This window comes from Oncorhynchus mykiss, chromosome 21, assembly GCF_057628025.1.
Source record: "Oncorhynchus mykiss isolate SJ-2025 chromosome 21, ASM5762802v1, whole genome shotgun sequence".
In the NCBI taxonomy this organism is placed as follows: Eukaryota; Metazoa; Chordata; class Actinopteri; order Salmoniformes; family Salmonidae; genus Oncorhynchus; species Oncorhynchus mykiss.
Genome location: NC_143042.1, coordinates 17,350,001 through 17,372,935, shown reverse-complemented (window position 1 = coordinate 17,372,935; position 22,935 = coordinate 17,350,001). Strand labels below are relative to the sequence as shown.

Below are 22,935 nucleotides of genomic sequence, written 5' to 3'. Positions count from 1 at the left end.
ACACACACACACACACACACGTCTCACACACACACACACACACACACACACACACATACACACACACACACACACACACACACACACACACACACACACACACACACATACACACACACACGTCACACAACCACACAACTGTGAGAAACCAACAACACTAACACCAAATCACTCTCTTCTATTTCTCCATCTCTCCTTCACTCTGTCATCAGTACCTGTTTATCTCTGCATCCATTCTCTAAATCGTTCTCTATTTCTCTCTTTCAGCATCTTTCTAACTCTCCTTTACGCTCCCTCCATTTCTCCATCATTTCTCCCTTCACCAATCTGTATTTTGTTTCAGTAATAACCCGTGTGGATTCACAGCCTGTTGAACAGACAAGGCACACAAAGCACCATGCTAAGCACTAATTGTACCCCCCTACTCTCTTTCTCTCTTTCTCTCTCTCTTTCTCTCTTTCTCTCTCTCCCCCTCTTTCTCTCTTCCCCTCTATCTCTCCCCCTCTTTCTCTCTTCCTCCCACTCTCTCTGCCCCCCCCCCCCCCTCTAACTCTCTCTCGCCCCCTCTTTCTCCCCCCTCCCTCCCTCCCTCCCTCCCTCTCAATGACGCAAGCATTTTATCCTGGCAATGATATGTCCTCCCACAACGTAGAACTATTCAGGGTTGACTTTTTCCGTCTATAATAAGTGTCACCTAGCTGCATTGCATTAGTAGCCGATTGTACTGTGCATACCAGGATAGATGAGGTGTTCTTACAGTTCCTAGATCTTTGCTTCCACCTAAAGGCCATTTGGAGAACTTCTACCATGGAAACAGGTGGGTTAGTATGGGGGGGGGGTCTATGTACAAAGGTCTATGATAGAGCCAAAGTGTACAATTCTACCAATCAGAGCACTTTTAGTTTTTTTTTGCAGAACCCTAGTTCTAACCCCTGACCCCAACTTCTTATCGATATGCAGTTTCACTGAGTTAGCTTGCCTTAAGTGACTGATGCCATTATGCAAACGGTGAGAATCGTTTACAATATGGCCTTTACAATATGTTATCCCAGTGAGAGAGAGAGAGAGAGAGAGAGAGAGATTAATGCTCCTAGGCCTGTATGCTTACCATGCTTTTTCACAGTTCCTTAATAATTTAGCCCAGCTTACCATACAGTGCCAGCCTCCCCAATGGCCAGGAGTCCTTTCCATTTCATATCCCGTGCAGAAAGAGTATCAATTCCACGCACTATAAATGATGTATGAGGCATGAATTGAAAGCAGTGCATTTTCCATTACAGGGATTGTGCAGGATATCTCCCTCTGTGTCTACTGCACAGCTGCACAGTACTGGGGGTCTGAATAGAGTGACAGCAGAAGAGACAGGGACAAATGTGTGTGTCAGAAATAGGCAGCAGGGAAATTGTGTGTGTGTGTGTGTGTGTGTGTGTGTGTGTGTGTGTGTGTGTGTGTGTGTGTGTGTGTGTGTGTGTGTGTGTGTGTGTGTGTGTGTGTGTGTGAGCCTGCAGGTTTCGCCTGCCTGCTGTTGTGTTGACATAGTGTTGGCGATAGATGAAAAGGCGTGAAATGTGATTGTCTGATCACAGTTCCCCATCTCTGTTGTCACTATGGGACTTTCACATTAAAACTCCGGTGATTGCATTTTCTGATAGCAACACCCATTCCACTTCCACTCCCTGTCACAGCATAGGATGTGTGACAAAGGGAGACCATCAGCACTCGGACGGAACACAGATGGAAAAAAAACTCCCCATGCATGCGCGCGCACACACACACACACAGCTCATAGATTCTAGATCTCTGGAGGCGAGACTCGCTGCTCTCTGGTCCTCCAGAGAGGCACCAGGTCTCTGTGTGAGTGGAGGCTTCCGTTCCACTCTTCAGTTCATTACATTCAACCAATAAAACAACTGCATCATTAGTGAGTCAACCGATCAACTAACGAATCCCCCAATGAATTGATCAAAGATTGATCGTACCACTGGACTATGGCTGAAACCGACACACAGGGTGGTGCTGCACCGAACAGTAAAGCAACGCAGTTTAGTGCCGTTCAAAACATTGTGCAACGTACTAAAGATATCATTGACAGTACAGGGTAATAGTCCTAAACGCAGCTCCCTTACTGCCTGCCTCTGTCCCAGCTGAAGGTTTAACTCCCACTGGTCTGTAATGACAACGTGATTACACTGGATCAGGGGGTCCATTAGAGTCCCACAGTGGTAATATTGCCCTCGGACAGAGAGGGGACATTACTGTGGTCAGTATATTTACGGAGGAAGTACAGGAAAAAGTTCTGTAATGATGCTACAGTTTTCCTAAGGACCATAAGAAAACCAGGTAACACATGACTTTTTAGTTTATTCTACCTCAGTGTTCCCCAACCCTGCTTCTCCAGTACCCCCAACAGTACACATGCTTATTGTAACCCTGGACAAACACACCTGATTCAACTGGTCAACTAATCATCAAGCCCTTCATGAGCTGAATGAGGTGTGTTTGTCCAGGCCTACAACTATCCCTGTGTACTGGAGGACCAGGGTTGCGAAACACTGTTTTAACTGAGTGATTTCACCAACCATCTGTAATAGCCCATTATCACCAGCCAGTGGTACTGTTGTGCAGATATACAAAATGCTAAAACACTAATATAACAACACATGCCATTTAGTGGGCACTTTTATCCAACGTGACAGTCATGTGTTCTGACATTACACATGACATTATGGGTGGTCATGGGAATTGAACCCACTACTCTGGTGTCACAAGTGCCATGCTCTACCAACTGAGCTACAGAGGACCACCTTCGTTTTCAACTAAATATACTAAATTGCTTTGGGCATAATTTTTTGGAACGCAAACAAAAATACACCCACGCAAACACATACTTTAAATTAAGACACAAGACAACACATTTTGGGTTTTCAGTGGTAAGTTAGCAGTTAAACGTTTTATTATGGCTGCACATCCGTACCAAACAGAAGGTTAGTATATCAAACAATTAAGAGTTTTTTCTGTTCATTTTCATACATATAAAATCACTATAAAATGTCACTCAATGATACTGTTCCACTGTAGCATCTCTCTGTGGACTTCTTAATTAAACATTCACACGATAAACCGATTGCTATGCCGTGCTCTCTTCCTGGGTACAAAATCCTTGGCCAACCACATCTCTGTGTCCATGGTTACACCCGAAATGACACAGGAAGGCCCGGTATGAGGGAGAATAGTTTCTAACATCGACTGAAACCTTCTCCTTTGAAACAATATAAGACCATTTTCTGTCAAAGAAAATAAAAGGACTGAATAAATAAAGGTAAATAACTCCTCTCTGTCTGTCTGTGACCCAGACAGTGACATCACAGCCATCTTCCCTCATGTAAAGGCAGCCATTTTGGCCAGGCCAGTACAGGCAGTGGGGGATACCTTTGGAGGACTAACTATAAAGCACATGTTGGTGACTGCATACTGTGTTTGTGCTCTGAAAATACTAACATAGGCCGATACAGACAGAAAACATGATTTTACTTTTGACTTCTCTTTGTACATTCTCTCTCATTGAAAGTAAACAGCAACAGGATGCCTGGTTGGTGGGTGGTGCGTAGAAAATAGGGGTGGCGCATACATAGTAGGATTGGCACCGCAGATCTTTGTGATGTCACCAGGATAAGTTATCAGAGTAATTTGCCACAATGCATGATGGGTAAATTAATTCCCCCCTGGACAGACGGAAAAAGTTTTTGTATCTTTAGTGTGTCTGTGGGGGTGTTGGACTAGTCCATTCTGGGATACAGCAGGGATGGGATGGATGAGTCCATTTTAGGGGACGGTGACATGGAAGGGGCTGCCGGGGACATTTTCATCCCCCCATTTGACGATGAGGATGTAGTTGCCCTGTTCTTTGACGGTGTAGGTGACGTTGTACATCCTGTTGCCCAGATGTTTAACGTAGACCTCTTCACACGGGGTCTTTGGGCCGTGTACCCCCACCATCAACATGTTAGTTCCTATAGGGGATGAAATACGGCAATTTCAAGTATTTGTGTGAGTGTATGTGCGCATATATACTTTGTATGTGGGTGCATTTGTACAGTGTGTGTCTGTGTGTGTGTCTGTGTGTGTGTCTGCGTGTGTGCACACCGGTGTGTCTGCGTGTGTGCACACCTGTGTGTATGACCATCGCCTCTCACCTGCTTTGCTGCAATCTACTGTGAAGGTGTTCTTCTGTCCTACAAAGGCCTTTGATAGGCCGGCGCCCCGGGAGACCACCTTACTGGCATCCGAAGAGAACTTAGGGCCATAGGCCACGTCCATCGACGACGAAGACGACGACGTCTTGGTTACTGTCTCCACAAGAACGGACGAGGTTTCATGTAGACTGTGACCACCAGAGAGACGAGCACCTAGAGAGAGAGAGTGAGAGAAAGAGAGAAAGAGAGAGAGAGAGAAAGAGAAAGAGAGAGAGAGAGAGAAAGAGAGAAGAGGGAAAGAGAGAGTGGGATTGCATAAGTGGGGATGCTTAAGATCTATAAACACATCTGGCGTGTTGCATAATCTCTCCTCATATAAAATATAAACACACACAGCTTAGGTGCCCTCTGGACAAATACATCATGTCTAATATAATAGGAGTGTGTAGAGGCTAGGGAATCTTCCAACTCATTACACCAAGCAAGGTCTGAGGACTCTTTAGTAGACCAGTACGCACACACACACACTTGCCATCTCTCCATCAACACATTCTGGACTCAACACTCAAACGTTAGTGTCTGGGTAGCGTTGCTCTATAGAGGACTTACCTGTGACTTTAGCCTTGAAGGGGCTGCCTACGATGTGGGATGGTCCTCCGTATTTGATGGTGATGAGATAGCTGCCGGGGGCCATGGGTGTGTAGGTGACCTTGTAACCCTCGGGACAATCCTGACAGTCCATCTTGACCTTGGACGGCCCATCGATGGTCACTGACAGAGCACCCGACCCCGCATTACATGTGTTCACTACAAAATCTGACGCCACGCCTACAGGAGGGGACAGAGATGGACAGGGAAAACATCCAATCAGAGGTGAGTTAGAAGACACATGTGAGCCAATATTGGTAATTTATACATTTTTGTGGATTTCCTTACAGTGGTCTATAGGCCTTCTTTGGGTATTTGAAACGACCAAATTACTGAACGGTGTTAAAATTCTAATAAACCCTTACCGTATTTGTCTACCTTATTGTATGTGTTTGTAGGACACAATGTTCCTCATACCTGTGGTTCCTCCTTCCAGTCCAGGTCCGAAGGCAGACACCATTCCCGGGTCTCCGACCTGTCCGATCTCTCCCACACGGATCTTGAAGGGACTACCGGGAATGTGGCTCCCGTTGAAACGCACTTCGATGGAGTGGACTCCGTTCTCCCTCGGGATAAACCGGATGGCGTGCTGGTCTGCAGGGGAACAGGAAGGGGAAGGTTAAAATGGCCGACATTTGACAATATTCACAATTTACTTACTGAACCTTTCATAAAGCAAGACATGCAATTGAGATGAACTTCTTTATCATGTAGGATGAGCACCTGGTGCTTTGGTTGTACAAGCCCTCTACTGTAAAATACTACTACTGCATGTACTGCTGGTTTTTGACTTGATGCATTTTCTTAATTATCAAAGGAATTGAATCAATCTGGTGGAAAAGGCAGTATCTTGGATATTTTCTGTACTGTGTAGTAGTGAGTTGTTGTATCGTCAGTTTGTAAAGTGCTATGTCTTACCGCTGTCCAGCTCAGTAACATAACACTCCTCTACAGCTCCGGACGGGGTGTGAACCTTAGCATCTATCAACCCCCTCGCCCCGTTCAACTGCACCGCGAACGACGCCTCCTGGCCCACCTTCAACCCCATCTCCTTCAATCGCAAAGGTTAAAGGTCAATGATCTAATAAGCCCCATGTGGCCAGACTGATGACAGGGTGTGGGGTAACACATTTCCTCTAAAGCAGAAGCAGCTAATAATAATAATTATCCAACCATCTCACCCCCCAACTTTAACACACACACACACACACACACACACACACACACACACAGCCTGCATATAGATTTTAGAGTGGCCTGCCAAATCTATCCACTAATAAAACTATTCTAAATTCATTTACAACTCAAATATAGATGACGTTCCACCTCTGGTTTAAATCCAAGAAGAGGTTATGACAGGTGTGTCTATTCATATAGCAGTGAACTCTGCCCCCTGTATAATACCATTCCAGTCCTCGCTAATAATGACAGACATCAGAATAAGGTCTGAAATTGCCAAGAAACTGAATATCTTGTACAACGCTGTGTACTACTCACTTCACAGACCAGCGCAAACTGGCTCTAACCAGAATAGAAAGAGGAGTGGGAGTCCCCGGTGCACAACTGAGCAAGACGACAAGTACATTAGAGTGTCTAGTTTGAGAAACAGATGCCCCACAGTTTGTGCTGTTCTGTGAAGGGAATAGTACACAGCATTGTACGAGATCTTCAGTTTCTTGGCATTCAATCGCATGGAATAGCCTTCATTTCTCAGAACAAGAATAGACTGATGAGTTTCAGAAGAAAGGTATTTGTTTCTGGCTATTTTGAGCCTGTAATCAAACCCACAAATGCTGATGCTCCAGATACTCATCGAGGCTAAAGAAGGCCAGTTTAATTGCTTATTTAATCTGAGCTCCAGTTTTCAGCTGTGCTAACATAATTGCAAAGGGGTTTTCTAATGATCAATTAGCCTTTTAAAATGATAAACTTGGATTAGCTAACACAACGTGCCATTGGAACACAGGAGGGATGGTTGCTGATAATGGGCCTCTACACCTATGTAGATATTCCATTTTTTAAAAATCAGCCTTTTCCAGCTACAATAGTCATTTACAACATTAACAATGTCTACACTGTATTTCTGATCAACTTAATGTTATTTTAATGCACAAAAAAACGTGTTTTTCTTTCAAAAACAAGGACATTTCTTAATTAAGTTACCCCAAACTTTTGAAAGGTAGTGTATATGTGTGTGTATGCCTGTGTGTGTGTGTGTGTGTGTGTGTGATCTAACCTGTAGGCTGGTGACTGTAAGGCGGCGTGAGTTATCAGACAGAGTGGCGATGGGGACCATGAAGGGACTGTCTGGGATGTGCTCATCATTAAACTTAATGGACACCTCATAGTCACCTGGAGAGAGAAAGAGAGATGGAAGGCACAAAGTCAACCTTGTGATTTCAGGTGTAGAATATGTCCAGTATGTTGTTGTGTACATTAGATGAATGTAGTGTGTATAATATATTGGTCTGACCTGGTTCCTGCACCACATAGGCCACTCCGCAGGATCCATCCTTCCTGTCTTCAAAGCTGATCTCTGCCTTACTGGGCCCCTCTACAGCGATGGACAGACCTCCTGCACCAGCCTCTCTGGTCCAGATACTAAACTCAGCTACAGAGGAACACAGACAGTCAGTTATACAGTATATACAAAGGGGAAAGAAGCATGGAAGTTAGGAACCAATATACTTAAGCAGTTAGGAAAGCAAAGGCTAGCTTTTTCAAACAGATATTTGCATTCTGCAGCACAAACTCCAAAAAGTTCTGGGACACTGTAAAGTCCATGGAGAATAAGAGCACCTCCTCCCAGCTGCCCACTGCACTGAGGCTAGGATACACTCTCACCACTGACAAATCCACGATAATTGAGAATTTCAATAAGCATTTTTGCTTTCCACCTGGCCACCCCTACCCTGGTCAACAGCCCTGCACCCCCCACAGCAACTTGCCCAAGCCTCCCCATTTCTCCTTCACCCAAATCCAGATAGCTGATGTTCTGAAAGAGCTGCAAAATCTGGACCCCTACAAATCAGCAGGGCTAGACAATCTGGACCCTCTTATCAACTGAAATTGTTGCAACTCCTATTACTAGCCTGTTCAACCTCTCTTTCATATCATCTGAGATCCCCAAAGATTGGAAAGCTGCTGCAGTCATCCCCCTCTTCAAAGGGGGAGACACTCTAGACCCAAACTGCTACAGACCTATATCTATCCTATCCTTCCTTTCCAAGGTCTTCAAAAGCTAAGTTAACAAACAGATCACTGACCATTTCGAATCCCACCGTACCAGTCTACCTTCGGCAGACTCAACAGCCTTGGTCTCTCAAATGACTGCCTCGCCTGGTTAACCAACTACTTCTCTGATAGAGTTCAGTGTGTCAAATCGGAGGGTATGTTGTCCGGGCCTCTGGCAGTCTCAATGGGGGTGACACAAGGTTCAATTCTTGGACCGACTCTCTTCTCTGTATACATCAATGATGTCGCTCTTGCTGCTGGTGATTCTCTGATCCACCTCTACGCAGACGATACCATTCTGTATACTTTTGGCCCTTCTTTGGACACAGTGTTAACTAACCTCCAGACAAGCTTCAATGCCATACAACTCTCCTTCCGTGACCTCAAACTGCTCTTAAATGCAAGTAAAACTAAATGCATGCTCTTCAACCGATCGCTACCAGCACCTGCCCACCCGTCCAGCATCACTACTCTGGAAGTTATGACTTAGAATATGTGGACTACTACAAATACCTAGATGTCTGGTTAGACTGTAAACTCTCCTTCCAGACTCACAATCCAAAATGAAATCTAGAATCAGCTTCCTATTTCGCAACAAAGCCTTCTTCACTCATGCTGCCAAACATACCCTCGTAAAACTGACTATCCTACCGATCCTTGACTTCGGCGATGTCATTTACAAAATGGCCTCCAACACTCTACTCAGCAAATTGGATGCAGTCTATCACAGTGCCATCCGTTTTGTCATCAAAGCCCCATACACTACCCACCACTGCGACCTGTATGCTCTAGTTAGCGGGAGCTCGCTTCATATTTGTCAACAAACCCACTGGCTCCAGGTCATCTAGAAGTCTTTGCTAGGTAATGCCACGCCTTATCACAGCTCACTGATCACCATAGCAGCACCCACCCGTAGCACGCGCTCCAGCAGATATATTTCACTGGTCACCCCCAAAGCCAATTCCTCCTTCGGCCGCCTTTCCTTCCAGCTCTCTGCTGCCAATGACTGGAACGAATTGCAAAAATCACTGAAGCTGGAGACTCATATCTCCCTCACTAACTGTAAGCACCAGCTGTCAGAGCAGCTCAAAGATCACTGCACCTGTTCATAGCCCATCTTGTAAATAGCCCATCCAACTACCTCATCCCCATGCTGTTATTTTTTTTTTTTTTGCTCCTTTGCACCCCAGTATCTCTACTTGCACATTCCTCTTCTGCATATCTATCACTCCAGTGTTTAATTGCTAAATTGTAATTATTTCGCCACTATGGCCTATTTATTGCCTTTACCTCCCTTATCTTATCATTTGCACACACTGTATATTGACTTTTTTCTATTGTGTTATTGACTATATGTTTGTTTATTCCATGTGTAACTCTGTGTTGTTGTTTGTGTCACACTGCTTTGATTTATCTTGGCCAGGTGGCAGTTGTAAATGAGAACTTGTTCTCAACTAGCCTACCTGGTTAAATAAAGGTGAAATAAAAAAATGAATACAAAAATGTGGATAGTTTCATTATCTTGATCAAAAGCCCAACATAGTCCTACATTTAGTGACTGGCTGAAAAGGCAAGGCTCTCCTATTCAGAAGCTTCATACCCAGCCTATGACTTGCTAAGAGAGCTCTACTGCCAACCTACCTGCCACTCCTGCAACTCCTCTATCCAGCCCCGTGCCCCCAGCCCGGACCTTGTGTGCCCCTCCCTCTCCCAGGGGCCCCACGGTGAACTGGAAGGGGCTCCCGGGGACATGCTGGCCCCTGTACTTGACGTTGACCGTGTGGGGCCCCATCTCCTGGGGGATGAAGCGGACGCTGTAGGTGCTGTCCTCGCCGTCGATGATCTCTGCGTCCTCCGTCTTTCCCCCCGGACTGGTCACCTGGGCCGTCATCTCCTGGGTCCCCTGGTCACCTGTATTGGGAGGAGGGAAAGAAAAAAAAGAGGGAATGAGAGTAGGGGGAGATATAAATATATGGGAGATGGATGAAGAAAGAGAGAGAGGAGAAGGAGAGAAGGACACAAGGAGGAGAAGTGCTTCAGACAAACTTCAAAATACTGTTCACTCTTCAAACATTCAGGTTGTCAGTAGGGGCAGTAGAGAATCATAGAGACTGTATGAGGTTAGTCAGACTGAGATGTGGATTCAGCGGTCTCTGGCTCTGTGTGATGTCAGAGTAAGATGGCTGGGTCACAGAGGTGACAGCCATGAACTGCTCAGATTTTCCATCTGTGCTCTCTCCTTTAAACGCCCTCCTATAAATTCCAATCTGGGACAATGGGAGAAACATGGAGCGACTCCCCAACTCAACACACACGAAGGCACACACGTTAATATCCAGACATGTTAACACCAGATCTATAAAATGGACTATTTACATACATAATTGTATCATGCAATTTTTTATATTTTTTATTAAACTTAATCAAGCAGTAGTTTGACATACATTTGTATTCTAGATGTATGTATTATTCTGGATTAAAACAAAAAAAGCATAGCCAAATTGGACACAAAACACACACATTCCGAATCAATTAATCGGCATTAGACAGGCATCACACACCCTCTTGTGTCACACACACACCCTCTTGAGGCTGTCTGGAGGTGGCTGGTATCCCACTGAAGCCTGTGAGACTCTGACTACCCAGGAACTCTCCAAACACGTCCCTGAAGGGGTCTCCCCCGACCTGGGTACTCTCCTCCACGCGCACCTCCCGCTTGGTTTCCCCCGCCTGTGTCTTACTAATCTCTGTGCGCTCCGTGCGTGTGTACGTGTGACTGCTGCGCGTGAACGTGCGCGTATGCCGCTCCTGGGCCGACACCATCTGGAACCAATTACCTACAGAGGGTGGAAGGGTGGAAGGAGGGAGGGAAGGAAGGAGGGAAGGAGGAAGAAAGGGCAAGAGATGAAAATAGAACTATGCAGTAGGAAGATCAAGCAAGGGGTCACAACAGTGTGTAAGAAAGGTATGTGAAAGCATGTGACTGTGCAAGGAGAGGAAGACAAGAGAAAGGGAGGGATGGTAGATAGAAAGGAGGAGTGCCAGTGGGCTTTTTGGAATCCCAATCCTTGACCACACACAGACCATAACGGTTCTCACCTGGTATTTTGAGGTTGAGGTCACAGGTGCTGCCCACAGTAGCAATGGATGGGGCATGTCTCTTCCTAGTGATGCTCTCCTTCACCCTGCCCTCACCACACACCTTCACCGTGAAAGGACTTCCTGTGGGATAGACCAATCACAGCCTGTCAGGAACCCAAATCAGACAAAAAAAAATGCAAGACCACCCATAGCAAGATAAGTCTGTTTAGATAGGAGCTGAACTGTATACAGGCATGTTGTAAGATACCCGAGGCCACCCGAGGCCCCCTGAACTCACCTGGGACGTGCTGTTCGGCGAACTTGATGTTGATGATGTAGTTTCCTGGTTCAGTAGGACAGTAGGTCACCTTACAGGTACCATCCTCCACATCCTCACAGTTAATATCCACCTTACTGGGACCCTCGATAGACAGGCCCAGACCACCATAACCTGATAGAGAGAAAGGGAGATAAGAGGGAGGGAGGGAAAGAGAGAGACATGAGAAGAGTAGAGGGATGAGAGAAGATGTCACAGTAGAAGATGAGTGTTGGTTACACCAGCCATATCCACATTGTAATGGAAAACTGTAATTTATGCAGCCATTTTGAGTATTATTAACAGTAAAATATGTGAAACATTTTACTGCAGCATACTGTAAATGATGGTCCATTGTGGGAACATTCTGTAGGCAGGGAAATTATTGCTGTATTTTGAATGGTACACTGTAAAAACCATAACTTGTTTTTACTGTAACTTACTGGCAGCCTGTTACCTGTAAATTACTGTAAAAAAGTACAGTATATTATTGTAAATCCCAAAGAAATGTTGGATTAACCGTATATTATAAAGAAAGCACTTACCGCAAAAACAAGTTAAGTGTTCTGTAATTCTATCCCACAGAATACAGTATCGTACTGGATTTTTGGAGTGCCAAAAAGCTTTTGACCACTAGTGGGTGGTTTTTGTTAAGGCCTCTAGAAATCCAAGTGATATAAAACACCAAATATTCATTGCTATGCTGTAAAGAAAAACACATTACCTACGTAGCAGCCAATCTCCTTACACCAATCACATGTAATTACAGTAAAATACTGTCAAATACAAATCCTAATCCCCTCAATGATTTTCATCCATCCATCCATCCATTTATTCATTACGATTACAGTAGCATTTACTTTTTTACAGTATAATACAGTCAATTATACGGTATTGTACTGTGTGTCATTGCACAGTACTTGCTTTGATACAGTAGTTAGATAACAGTAGGTGTACTGCAATATGAAATACAGTAACTTACTTGCCAATGAGCTGCCTGCAAGTTACTGACAAATTCCCGGCAACCGTGCACACACAACAAAAACTATTAACTTAAAACTTCTGAACGTCTAAAGTTGAATATTATCTTAACCCTCTATAATGACAATGAATACCAATGAATACCATACCAATGAATACCACAATGAATACCAATGAAAACACCCTCACCTGCGTTCCTGGTGTCAACTATGAACTCAGCCACCTCAAAGATGTGTCCCTCCACCAGTCCCTGGCCAAACACTTTGACCTTGCTGGCGTCACCGATCTCTGACTGGCCCACCATGATCTTGAAAGGGCTGTTGGTCACGTGCGTCCCGTTCTTCATCACACTCACAACATGCTCCCCTACCTCCTTAGGAGTGAATGAGATACCTAGAGAGGAGGACGGATAGAGGAGAACGCAATCAGGTACATGGAATGACTATATCTGTGCCTCTTTATGGTTCAAACGTACAGACGTTTACCCTTGCTGCCATCTTACCAGGTCTCTCTGGACACAAAAAAAGAGGTTTACACAACTAACAGTTGTGTTACTGACTAAATAATAGATTGATAAACTTTGGGACCCGGGCCTGGTGAGTGGCTCACCGATGTGTCGATTGGGCAGTCTCTTGAGGAGGCAGGGTTCCTCGTTGCCCGACGGTGCTCTGATGCTCGCTGTCAGGCTGCTCAGGTCTGTCTCTGAGATCTTCAATGACACGTCTGTTGCCGTGCCGACGTTGAGCTGGGATGTCCTCATAGTGTCATCTCCTACAGGGGAGAGACGGACAGGAGAGAACAAGAATGAAGGCGAGAAAATGAAAAGCAAATAATGCTCTAGCCTTGTTGCATATTCCTATCTCTCACACACACACACACACACACACACACACACACACACTACCTGTGATCTTGGCAGTGTAGGGGCTGCCGGCGATGTGTTTGTTGTCAAACTTGACAATGATGTTGTAGTCTCCTGGTACAGTGGGAAGGTAGGACACAGTACAGGTTCCATCCTTATTATCCTTACAGTTGATCTCTGCCTTAGAGGGACCCTCCACCGCCAGGGACAGACCACCTAGACATGAGAGGAGAGAGAGAAAGAGAGAAAGAGCAGAAGTGAGGAGAGATGGGGGAATGTCAGGGGAGACAGAAGGGGTGAGAGAGGGATGGAGGAAAATCAGGCAGGGGAAAGGGAATGAAGACTTTGAGAATTGTTGAATACCATTTTTAATACCATGATAGAATTTGACCATAGCACAGTAGTGTATGGTATTATTTTGTTTAGTTCCTTACCTTCCCCTGCATCCTTCGTGACGATGGTGAAGGTGGCAGGTTTGTTGACCATGCCGTGGCTCAGACCAGGACCATAGGCTGTCACATGACCACTGTTAATGGCATCTACATAGAACTGGAGGGGACTTCCTGTGATGGAACAGTACGAAACGACCAATTATAGATCTACTTCCTGTATTGAATTTGTGTGTGTGTGTGTGTTTGTTTATGGGTGTGTTTCTCTATGCAATATGTACCTGGGATGTGGTTTCCGTCATATTTGATGTCCATCTCATGCAGGCCTTTCTCTGTAGGGGCGTACTTCACTGTTACTGTCCCATCCTTGTTGTCTGTGATGTTAGGACGGGCTGTCTTACCTGAGGGCATTCGCACCTCACCTGGAAACACACACACACACATACACAGGTAAATTATTATCATTCATAACACAGGAAACACCACACACACATTTGTCAGACATCAGTTAAATCTCACCTGTGATCTCTCCCTTCTGAACAGTGAACGGAATGACCAGGTTGAAGGGGCGGAGCATAGGCTCCATGATATCGCCGGGGGTGACGGGCTCTTCTGTGGCCTATGAAAGGGAAATAATGAAATTAACATTGGCATTCTGGTCTATATCTCTGCTCAGGGACAGTACGAGGGGATGGAGGTGAAAGCACAGCCCAGACAAAGGCCCTGACTCTGGGCAGACAGGACAGGCGAGAGTCCAGGCTTTGAAGGCCTGAGCGGTATGAAGATAAGCTGAAAGAAAAACAGTCAAAGCGATGCGAAAGCGTCCCGCGCACACACAACAGACACGTAGATGCTCAATGGCTATCGCCATAAAGTAGACAAGCACAACAGAAATGAAGTGGACATACAATGATTCTTTGCGAGCAGCATCTGAGGACAAGCAACACAGTTTTTGAGATGTGCATGGGAAAGTAAAGTAGGACTCATGGCGTTGGGATATGAAGGAGGTGGGTAAGCTGAAGGAGGGGGTGGAGGTGAGGTGGAGGTAAGTGCTGGCAGGGTGGGGTAGGGTGAGGCGGGGTTTGGGGTAGGTTTATACCCAGTGAGGGGGGTAGCCCTGGTAGGCCTGGTAGGGCTGTTGTAACTGGAGCTTGTCACACGGTTCCTCTATTATAGGGACGGTATCACTGGCCTGGTGGGGAGGGTAAGACACACGTTTAGGAAAACGTCATAGAAATCGACGAATTACTCATCGTATTTCTATGGGTAACTTACAAAATCACCATGCGTACACAGTTATAGTTATAGTAATCCTCCAGGATTATCGTAGGTTCATGTAAGTGGCACACCATGCGCAACTCCTATGTTATCATAGAGCTGTGTAATACATTTAAGCAATAAGGCCCGAGGAGGTGTGGTATGTGGCCAATATACCACGGCTAAGGGCTATTCTTACGCACGACGCAACGCGTCGGACACGTAGTGCCTGGACACATAGTGCCTGGACACATAGTGCCTAGGTTTATACCCAGTGAGGGGGGTAGCCCTGGTAGGCCTGGTAGGGCTGTTGTAACTGGAGCTTGTCACACGGTTCCTCTATTATAGGGACGGTATCACTGGCCTGGTGGGGAGGGTAAGACACACGTTTAGGAAAACGTCATAGAAATCGACGAATTACTCATCGTATTTCTATGGGTAACTTACAAAATCACCATGCGTACACAGTTATAGTAATCCTCCAGGATTATCGTAGGTTCATGTAAGTGGCACACCATGCGCAACTCCTATGTTATCATAGAGCTGTGTAATACATTTAAGCAATAAGGCCCGAGGAGGTGTGGTATGTGGCCAATATACCACGGCTAAGGGCTATTCTTACGCACGACGCAACGCGTCGGACACGTAGTGCCTGGACACATAGTGCCTGGACATAGCCCTTAGCCGTGGTATATTCGCCACATATCACAAACCCCAGAGGAGCCTTATTGCTATAATAAACTGGTTACCAACGTAATTAGAGCAGTAAAACAAAAAACTGTTGTATATGGTATGATATACAGTGCCTTGCGAAAGTATTCGGCCCCCTTGAACTTTGCGACCTTTTGCCACATTTCAGGCTTCAAACATAAAGATATAAAACTGTATTTTTTTGTGAAGAATCAACAACAAGTGGGACACAATCATGAAGTGGAACGACATTTATTGGATATTTAAAACTTTTTTAACAAATCAAAAACTGAAGAATTGGGCGTGCAAAATTATTCAGCCCCCTTAAGTTAATACTTTGTAGCGCCACCTTTTGCTGCGATTACAGCTGTAAGTCGCTTGGGGTATGTCTCTATCAGTTTTGCACATCGAGAGACTGAACATTTTTCCCATTCCTGCTTGCAAAACAGCTCGAGCTCAGTGAGGTTGGATGGAGAGCATTTGTGAACAGCAGTTTTCAGTTCTTTCCACAGATTCTCGATTGGATTCAGGTCTGGACTTTGACTTGGTCATTCTAACACCTGGATATGTTTATTTTTGAACCATTCCATTGTAGATTTTGCTTTATGTTTTGGATCATTGTCTTGTTGGAAGACAAATCTCCGTCCCAGTCTCAGGTCTTTTGCAGACTCCATCAGGTTTTCTTCCAGAATGGTCCTGTATTTGGCTCCATCCATCTTCCCATCAATTTTAACCATCTTCCCTGTCCCTGCTGAAGAAAAGCAGGCCCAAACCATGATGCTGCCACCACCATGTTTGACAGTGGGGATGGTGTGTTCAGCTGTGTTGCTTTTACGCCAAACATAACGTCTTGCATTGTTGCCAAAAAGTTCAATTTTGGTTTCATCTGACCAGAGCACCTTCTTCCACATGTTTGGTGTGTCTCCCAGGTGGCTTGTGGCAAACTTTAAACAACACTTTTTATGGATATCTTTAAGAAATGGCTTTCTTCTTGCCACTCTTCCATAAAGGCCAGATTTGTGCAATATACGACTGATTGTTGTCCTATGGACAGAGTCTCCCACCTCAGCTGTAGATCTCTGCAGTTCATCCAGAGTGATCATGGGCTTCTTGGCTACATCTCTGATCAGTCTTCTCCTTGTATGAGCTGAAAGTTTAGAGGGACGGCCAGGTCTTGGTAGATTTGCAGTGGTCTGATACTCCTTCCATTTCAATATTATCACTTGCACAGTGCTCCTTGGGATGTTTAAAGCTTGGGAAATCTTTTTGTTTCCAAATCCGGCTTTAAACTTCTTCACAACAGTATCTCGCACCTGCCTGGTGTGTTCCTTGTTCTTCATGATGCTCTCTGCGCTTTTAACGGACCTCTGAGACTATCACAGTGCAGGTGCATTTATGCGGAGACTTGATTACACACAGGTGGATTGTATTTATCATCATTAGTCATTTAGGTCAACATTGGATCATTCAGAGATCCTCACTGAACTTCTGGAAAGAGTTTGCTGCACTGAAAGTAAAGGGGCTGAATAATTTTGCACGCCCAATTTTTCAGTTTTTGATTTGTTAAAAAAGTTTCAAATATCCAATAAATGTCGTTCCACTTCATGATTGTGTCCCACTTGTTGTTGATTCTTCACAAAAAAATACAGTTTTATATCTTTATGTTTGAAGCCTGAAATGTGGCAAAAGGTCGCAAAGTTCAAGGGGGCCGAATACTTTCGCAAGGCACTGTACCATGGCTTTCAGCCAATCAGAATTCAGGGCTCAAACCACACAGTTTGTAATTACTGTTATGTGATATGAGTCGAACCTACTGTATGGGAACCAGCCTAGAGATCACACAACATAATGTTACAGAAGACATTCAATGAATGAATCACATTTATGGCAACACTTTGACAAACAAACACCACTTTCCCAACAAATTCAGGTAAGGACTACAGTACCCATGATTCCGTGGGTACTGTAGTACCAGAAAGTACTCACCACCACGTGGAAGGGGCTGTTTGGAATGTGTTCTCCTCCAAAGCGGATGGTGATGACGTATTTCCCAGGTTCCGGAGCCGTGTAGTAGATGTCAAAAGTTCCATCGGAATTCTCCACCACGTCCACGTCTAGCTCCGCCCCATCTGGCGTCGACACCTTACAGGTCACCTTTCCCTTCCCAGCAGCTTTTGCGTCCACGGTGATGACGGTCTCCTCGCCGATCTGGATGGTGGGTCCGAGGCCTGAACCTGTCAAGAATGATTGACATGTAAAGGAGACCATACAAAACTTCTGAAACTATCCTGTCATCACTAACATCAAGTCAATATAATCACATGCTGTACATACAGTATACTGATATGCATGCTAGTTTTCAGAAGAATTTACATGTTTAGAAATGCTCACCCAATCCATGTCCTCCAATGGAAACTGTAAATAGAAAATAAAACCATTTATGGTGCCTCATGGGTTAAACCCACTCAAGCTACCTCATCAGAGCAATGATTATCCAGGCCTTCCTCCATAGAGATATACAGTATAGATATACATTTACAAATAGTCCTCTCACTGACCTGTGACCAGACACTTGCTGGCGTCTCCAATGGGCATGGCATGGATACGATAGGGTGAGTAGGGAATCTCGTCTCCTCCATACTTGATGGTGATGGTGTAGCGCCCTGTCATGTCTGGTACATAGGACACTGTGTACGTCCCATCTCTGTTGTCACGGATATTGGCCTTTTTCGGCTTGCCTTCTGGGTCCTACAGTTATAGGGATATGGTATGAGTGGGTGAGTGTGTGTACTCATGTAAACTGTAACTTTTCTATGTATGTCATCTTTTCAACATGACGCTACACTAATCTGTGCACAATGCAACAATGGGAGTGATTATCTCTGAAAATGGACGGTGCTATGTTTAGGGAAGCGCCATTTTCTACAGTTAGTGGGATAAAGAAAACCACATTAGCCGATTAGCCAAACCCAATGGAGGTCAGTCCACACAGACTGGGGAGGAGGGACACTGAGGGGATGGAGAATGTCTTTCATGTGTACTACTGCTTAGAAGAAACGTTCACTCTCAAACATCCAAGAGATCCCTGTCCCTCCCTGTACTGATGTGTACTGTCCCGACTCATCACAAAACCACAATTGTTTCAGTGAAGTTTCAGTCAGGGAGTCAAGTTAATCCTTTGTTTATGCATTGTTTTAACTTTGGTCTACAATCCCTTTCTATCTGGTTCCCTCCTCTCTCACAGTAAGAAGAGAGGAGAGTGAAAGGAGACAGAGATGACAAAATAATCCTCCCAGGGTCCTCAGCAAGTACAAAAAAGACAGGGGATAAAGGAACGAGGGGACTAGGGAAGAAGGGGACGAAAAGGGAACAAGAGGGCGAGGGGAGACGGCAGACAGCGGTAGGGGTGAAAGAGAAGAGGCCAGAAAAAGGAAGAGCAGGCCTTACGGAGCCTTTCTTAAGAATACTGAAGGGTATGGTCCCCTTGACTATATGCTTCTCCCATACCCTCCTGCCCCAGTCCTCCACAAACACTGAGGCCTCGCGCCTGGACCGATCCGGACCCTGCAGACAAGTCAACAGGCAGACACATCACAGCCACAACCCAACCACATCCCAGATCAGGGAGGGGGAGAGAGAAAGGAATAGGTAGAATGGGGGGAGGGGCTGACTTGACATGTTTTTTTGTTTTTTTTAATCACACAATAAGAAAATAAGGTAGAAATGTCCAAATTGGTAATAAGTATGAATCATAACAGGGAGCTTGAAGAGATATTTATCATCTTAAGGTTAAAGAAAAAGTATTTGAGGTTTTAAATAGGGATTTCAATGGCTGAGCTCACAGTGTATGAGAGTTTCCTGTCTAGAGAGGAAGTGACAGAGGAAGAGGTGACTCACCAGTATCTGCACAGTGAGCAGGCCTTCGCCAGCATCGCGGGCATCGATGGTGAACTCCACGGGCAGGCTGGCAGGCACACCCTGGGCATTCAAACCTGGCCCACTGGCACGCACCTTACTGGCATCATGGGCAGGCAATGTCTTGATCTTATACGGACTGCAGAGAGAGAGAAAAACATCATTTGAAAGAAAGGAGTGTCACGACTGAACGGTTTATGACAGATCAAGCAAGACATAAGATTTCAATCTCTCAAGGATTTAAATGTTTCAGTTCAACTGAATTTCCACTTCAAGAAAGGAAAAGAGCATCAAGAGAGAATGACAGAGGGATGAAAACATTACGTAGTCAGTACAAAGATTTGATGAAAACATCAAAGATGTTTCTCTGTGATCACAGTTTGGTTCCTCCTCCTGCTGTTCTGACCTGCGAGGGACCTCCTGGTCAGCGTACTTCACACACACGGTGTACGGGCCGTCCTTGGCCGGTGTGTAGGTCGCTGTGTGTGTTCCGTCTCCATTATCTGTGATGTTCACTGGCTCAGCCACTCCTGAGGTGGGAAGTAATTAAATATTGATCACAGTCTGAAACCTTAAAGCGAAAGCTATTTGGTGTGTGCGGAGGGAGGGGGGTGTCTGTGTGTGTGTCTCTCTCTTTCTCTCTCCTCTTACCAGTTGGTCCGTACAGCACCACTCCCAGAGGGGCGAGGCCAGCCTTGCTGGTGTCCACCGTGAAGGTCTGAAGAACATGGGCTCTGACTCCACTACCCAGCCCTGGGCCTGAACACCTCACCTTACTTGGGTCCACCAGCTCTCTCACAGGCACACGGAAAGGACTCCCTGCAACACACACACACAGACAGGATGGAATTGCCCACTTATAGGTATACAGATTAAGTGTACATTGATGAGTAGTCATTGGTTTATGTATCTCTTTGAAAGCCCTGACGAAACAAAACATTCTCATTACATACTTGTAGCATGTGTTAAACAGGCCCTGTATTGACAAGATATTCGAGTGACCGCTCTAACAATGGAAATACATGTCCTCAAAGATGGAAAGCAGGCAGGGGAAGACGAGATCAGATGGGACCATTCTAGCCAATGAGAGGGCTTATCGTCATGTTTACAACAGGCCATAGAAATTGAAAGAAAATCATAGTTCCAATAATTGCTTCTAATAAAACAGATGTAGGTCCTTGAACCGACTATTTTAAAATTGCACACAGAAGAAGTTATAAGGGTAATTTAGTTGCTAAAGGCAGCTTCCAGTACCCCGGCCGGCCTTCAACTTGAGTTACTCAATGAGGGAGGAGCACTGAGTTAGCATGCAACGTCACTTCCTGGAGTAGCTCAAACTGCTCATGTTATGTCTCCATGAGACGCCATCTTAACGGACTTAATTTGACTTCCAAGCACTATTGAGTCTTCACATAGGAATGAAAGGTGTCACATGATCAATGGTTTTGTCCATTCATATATACAGTCATTGGGAAGCCCTCAATGGCAATGTCCATGCTAAAACTGGTTATATCCATGATGAGTCCTCTATTTCTATGACATGCACAACTCCGATAAACATATATTTTTTCAAAGTTGCAAAATGCCACATGCGTCCACTTAAAACAGTGCATTCGTAACAAGCTAGCCATTACAAAACTTCTATTCGATCAAATAACCCTCACCTAACAAATTAGCGATTAAACTCTCATTGACCTCCATACAAAAATTATTATTATTTTCATGGACAGATTTTGGGCAGAGGAAACATCTCGCTTCACTTCATCCTCTCTGACCAAGCAAAACATTCTCATTCCATACTTATGGCATGTGGTATATACAGGTCTAGTGTACATCGATACACGTACCTTTTAAAAAGCCGAGACCAATCAAAACATCTTCCATAACACAAAACTCTTTATCAACCCAATCACGAATAGTTTAAATTCTTTCCACAAGGTACCTGGGATGGGCAAGCCTCCGAAGGTAATGTTGACATCATAGTCTCCCGGGGTGAAGGGGATGTACTCCACACTGCAGCTGCCATCTTTATTGTCCTTACAAGACATCTTAGCCTCTGATGGACCCTCGATGGCTAGGCCCAGACCCCCTGTACCAGCACCCCTAGAGGGGGAGGGAGGGACGGAGAGAGGGGGACAGAAAGAGAGAGGGAGGAGAGAATAATATTTGACCTAAATGCTGAATTGAAACAAACCAGTATCTCATAACTGAGAAAAAAAAAAAATAATTGCCACACCATTTAACCTTTCTCACCCTACTTACACCCCATTTCAAACATCTAATTTTCACCCCAGTTTGTGTCCAGTGTGTACCCCATGAACACAGTGGCAAAAGGATGCAGTGGCGCTCTCTGATAGAAGCCTTATGTTCCACATGGTAAGGATGATGATTACATAAGTAAGTTAGTGTGTGTACCTGGTTTCCACAGTGAAGCGGTTCGGTTTGTTGACCAGGCCCTCCTCCAGACCAGGACCGTAGGCTCTGACGCGGCTGGGGTCACAACCCTCCGTTACCGGGACACGGAACGGACTGTTAGGCACTGCCACATCATCATACAGCACCTCAATCAGGTGCATCCCTGAACACACACACAGGGAGAGAACACACACACAGTAAGACAGTACACACACACACACACACAAAAGCACATTGGACTACTTTCTGTTGAAAGCAGTGTGACCTCCAAAAACCCAATCTCAACTACAAATCACGGTGGCCATCACTAGGGGAATACTGATTAGATTACTAAGCTGCTACAAAAACTGTATGTGTGTGTGTGAACTTCATTTTGAAAAGTCGATGTCAAAGAGGCTGCCACAAGGTTGCGTATTTCTGTCCCCCAATCCAGCGGGCTGAGGTCTGAAACGTAACAGACATCCCCTACACAGGCTACTAATACCTCTCTCCCTCTCCCCCCCCCTCTCTCCCTCCCCCTCTCCCTCTCTCTCTCTCCCCTCTCCCCCTCCCTCTCTCCCCTCTCCCCCTCCCTCTCTCCCCCTCCCTCTCTCCCTCCTCATTCTCTCTCTCCTCCCTCTCTCTCCCCCCTCTCTCTCCCCTCTCTACCTTATCCTCCCTCTTTCTGTTCTGTGTGTCTCTCTGATCTTCTCTCTCCCTTTTCCAAGTGCTCTCTTTTCCCCCTTGTGTCCTCAACAACCTGGGCCTATATATACACACATCAACCCCCTCCCACTTCTCAATAACTCACAAATATTCACAAATTCTATCACAGTATGAGTGCTGAGCTACGATCAGACCCCCCCCCCCCCCCCCCCCCCCAAACTGATCCTATATCAGTGCTCCTACTCATAGCCACTTGGTGAATATGTGCCAAGGGGCCTACACTAGGAGAAATCACACTGCTTCCTGGCA

The 22,935-nt window shown here is 45.4% G+C and overlaps 1 protein-coding gene across 12 annotated transcripts in view; it reads right to left on the bottom strand.

Moving 5' to 3' along the window:
- Nucleotides 1-2,914: 2,914 nt before the first annotated feature.
- The window catches only part of LOC110500158 (filamin-C), a 99,856-nt gene continuing 79,835 nt past the window's right edge, over nucleotides 2,915-22,935 (bottom strand). For 2 of the 12 annotated variants that reach the window (XM_036957489.2, XM_090214125.1), the window contains 26 exons: nucleotides 21,982-22,144; nucleotides 21,509-21,669; nucleotides 20,218-20,385; nucleotides 19,973-20,096; nucleotides 19,549-19,705; nucleotides 19,099-19,215; nucleotides 18,210-18,399; nucleotides 18,043-18,066; nucleotides 17,638-17,885; nucleotides 14,224-14,323; nucleotides 13,986-14,126; nucleotides 13,750-13,878; nucleotides 13,358-13,531; nucleotides 13,063-13,224; nucleotides 12,643-12,846; nucleotides 11,455-11,607; nucleotides 11,175-11,297; nucleotides 10,637-10,912; nucleotides 9,717-9,986; nucleotides 7,315-7,452; nucleotides 7,078-7,193; nucleotides 5,760-5,892; nucleotides 5,259-5,435; nucleotides 4,803-5,021; nucleotides 4,194-4,406; nucleotides 2,915-4,010 (listed from right to left, as the gene is read on the bottom strand). In XM_036957489.2, coding sequence (XP_036813384.2) covers nucleotides 3,823-4,010; nucleotides 4,194-4,406; nucleotides 4,803-5,021; nucleotides 5,259-5,435; nucleotides 5,760-5,892; nucleotides 7,078-7,193; nucleotides 7,315-7,452; nucleotides 9,717-9,986; nucleotides 10,637-10,912; nucleotides 11,175-11,297; nucleotides 11,455-11,607; nucleotides 12,643-12,846; nucleotides 13,063-13,224; nucleotides 13,358-13,531; nucleotides 13,750-13,878; nucleotides 13,986-14,126; nucleotides 14,224-14,323; nucleotides 17,638-17,885; nucleotides 18,043-18,066; nucleotides 18,210-18,399; nucleotides 19,099-19,215; nucleotides 19,549-19,705; nucleotides 19,973-20,096; nucleotides 20,218-20,385; nucleotides 21,509-21,669; nucleotides 21,982-22,144 — 4,268 coding nt within the window. In that variant the 3' untranslated portion in view covers nucleotides 2,915-3,822. Of the gene's footprint in view, nucleotides 4,011-4,193; nucleotides 4,407-4,802; nucleotides 5,022-5,258; nucleotides 5,436-5,759; nucleotides 5,893-7,077; nucleotides 7,194-7,314; nucleotides 7,453-9,716; nucleotides 9,987-10,636; nucleotides 10,913-11,174; nucleotides 11,298-11,454; nucleotides 11,608-12,642; nucleotides 12,847-13,062; nucleotides 13,225-13,357; nucleotides 13,532-13,749; nucleotides 13,879-13,985; nucleotides 14,127-14,223; nucleotides 14,324-15,213; nucleotides 15,326-17,637; nucleotides 17,886-18,042; nucleotides 18,067-18,209; nucleotides 18,400-19,098; nucleotides 19,216-19,548; nucleotides 19,706-19,972; nucleotides 20,097-20,217; nucleotides 20,386-21,508; nucleotides 21,670-21,981; nucleotides 22,145-22,935 lie in introns of those variants that run through there. The other 10 variants (XM_090214132.1, XM_090214133.1, XM_036957496.2 and 7 more) reach the window with 8 other exon arrangements.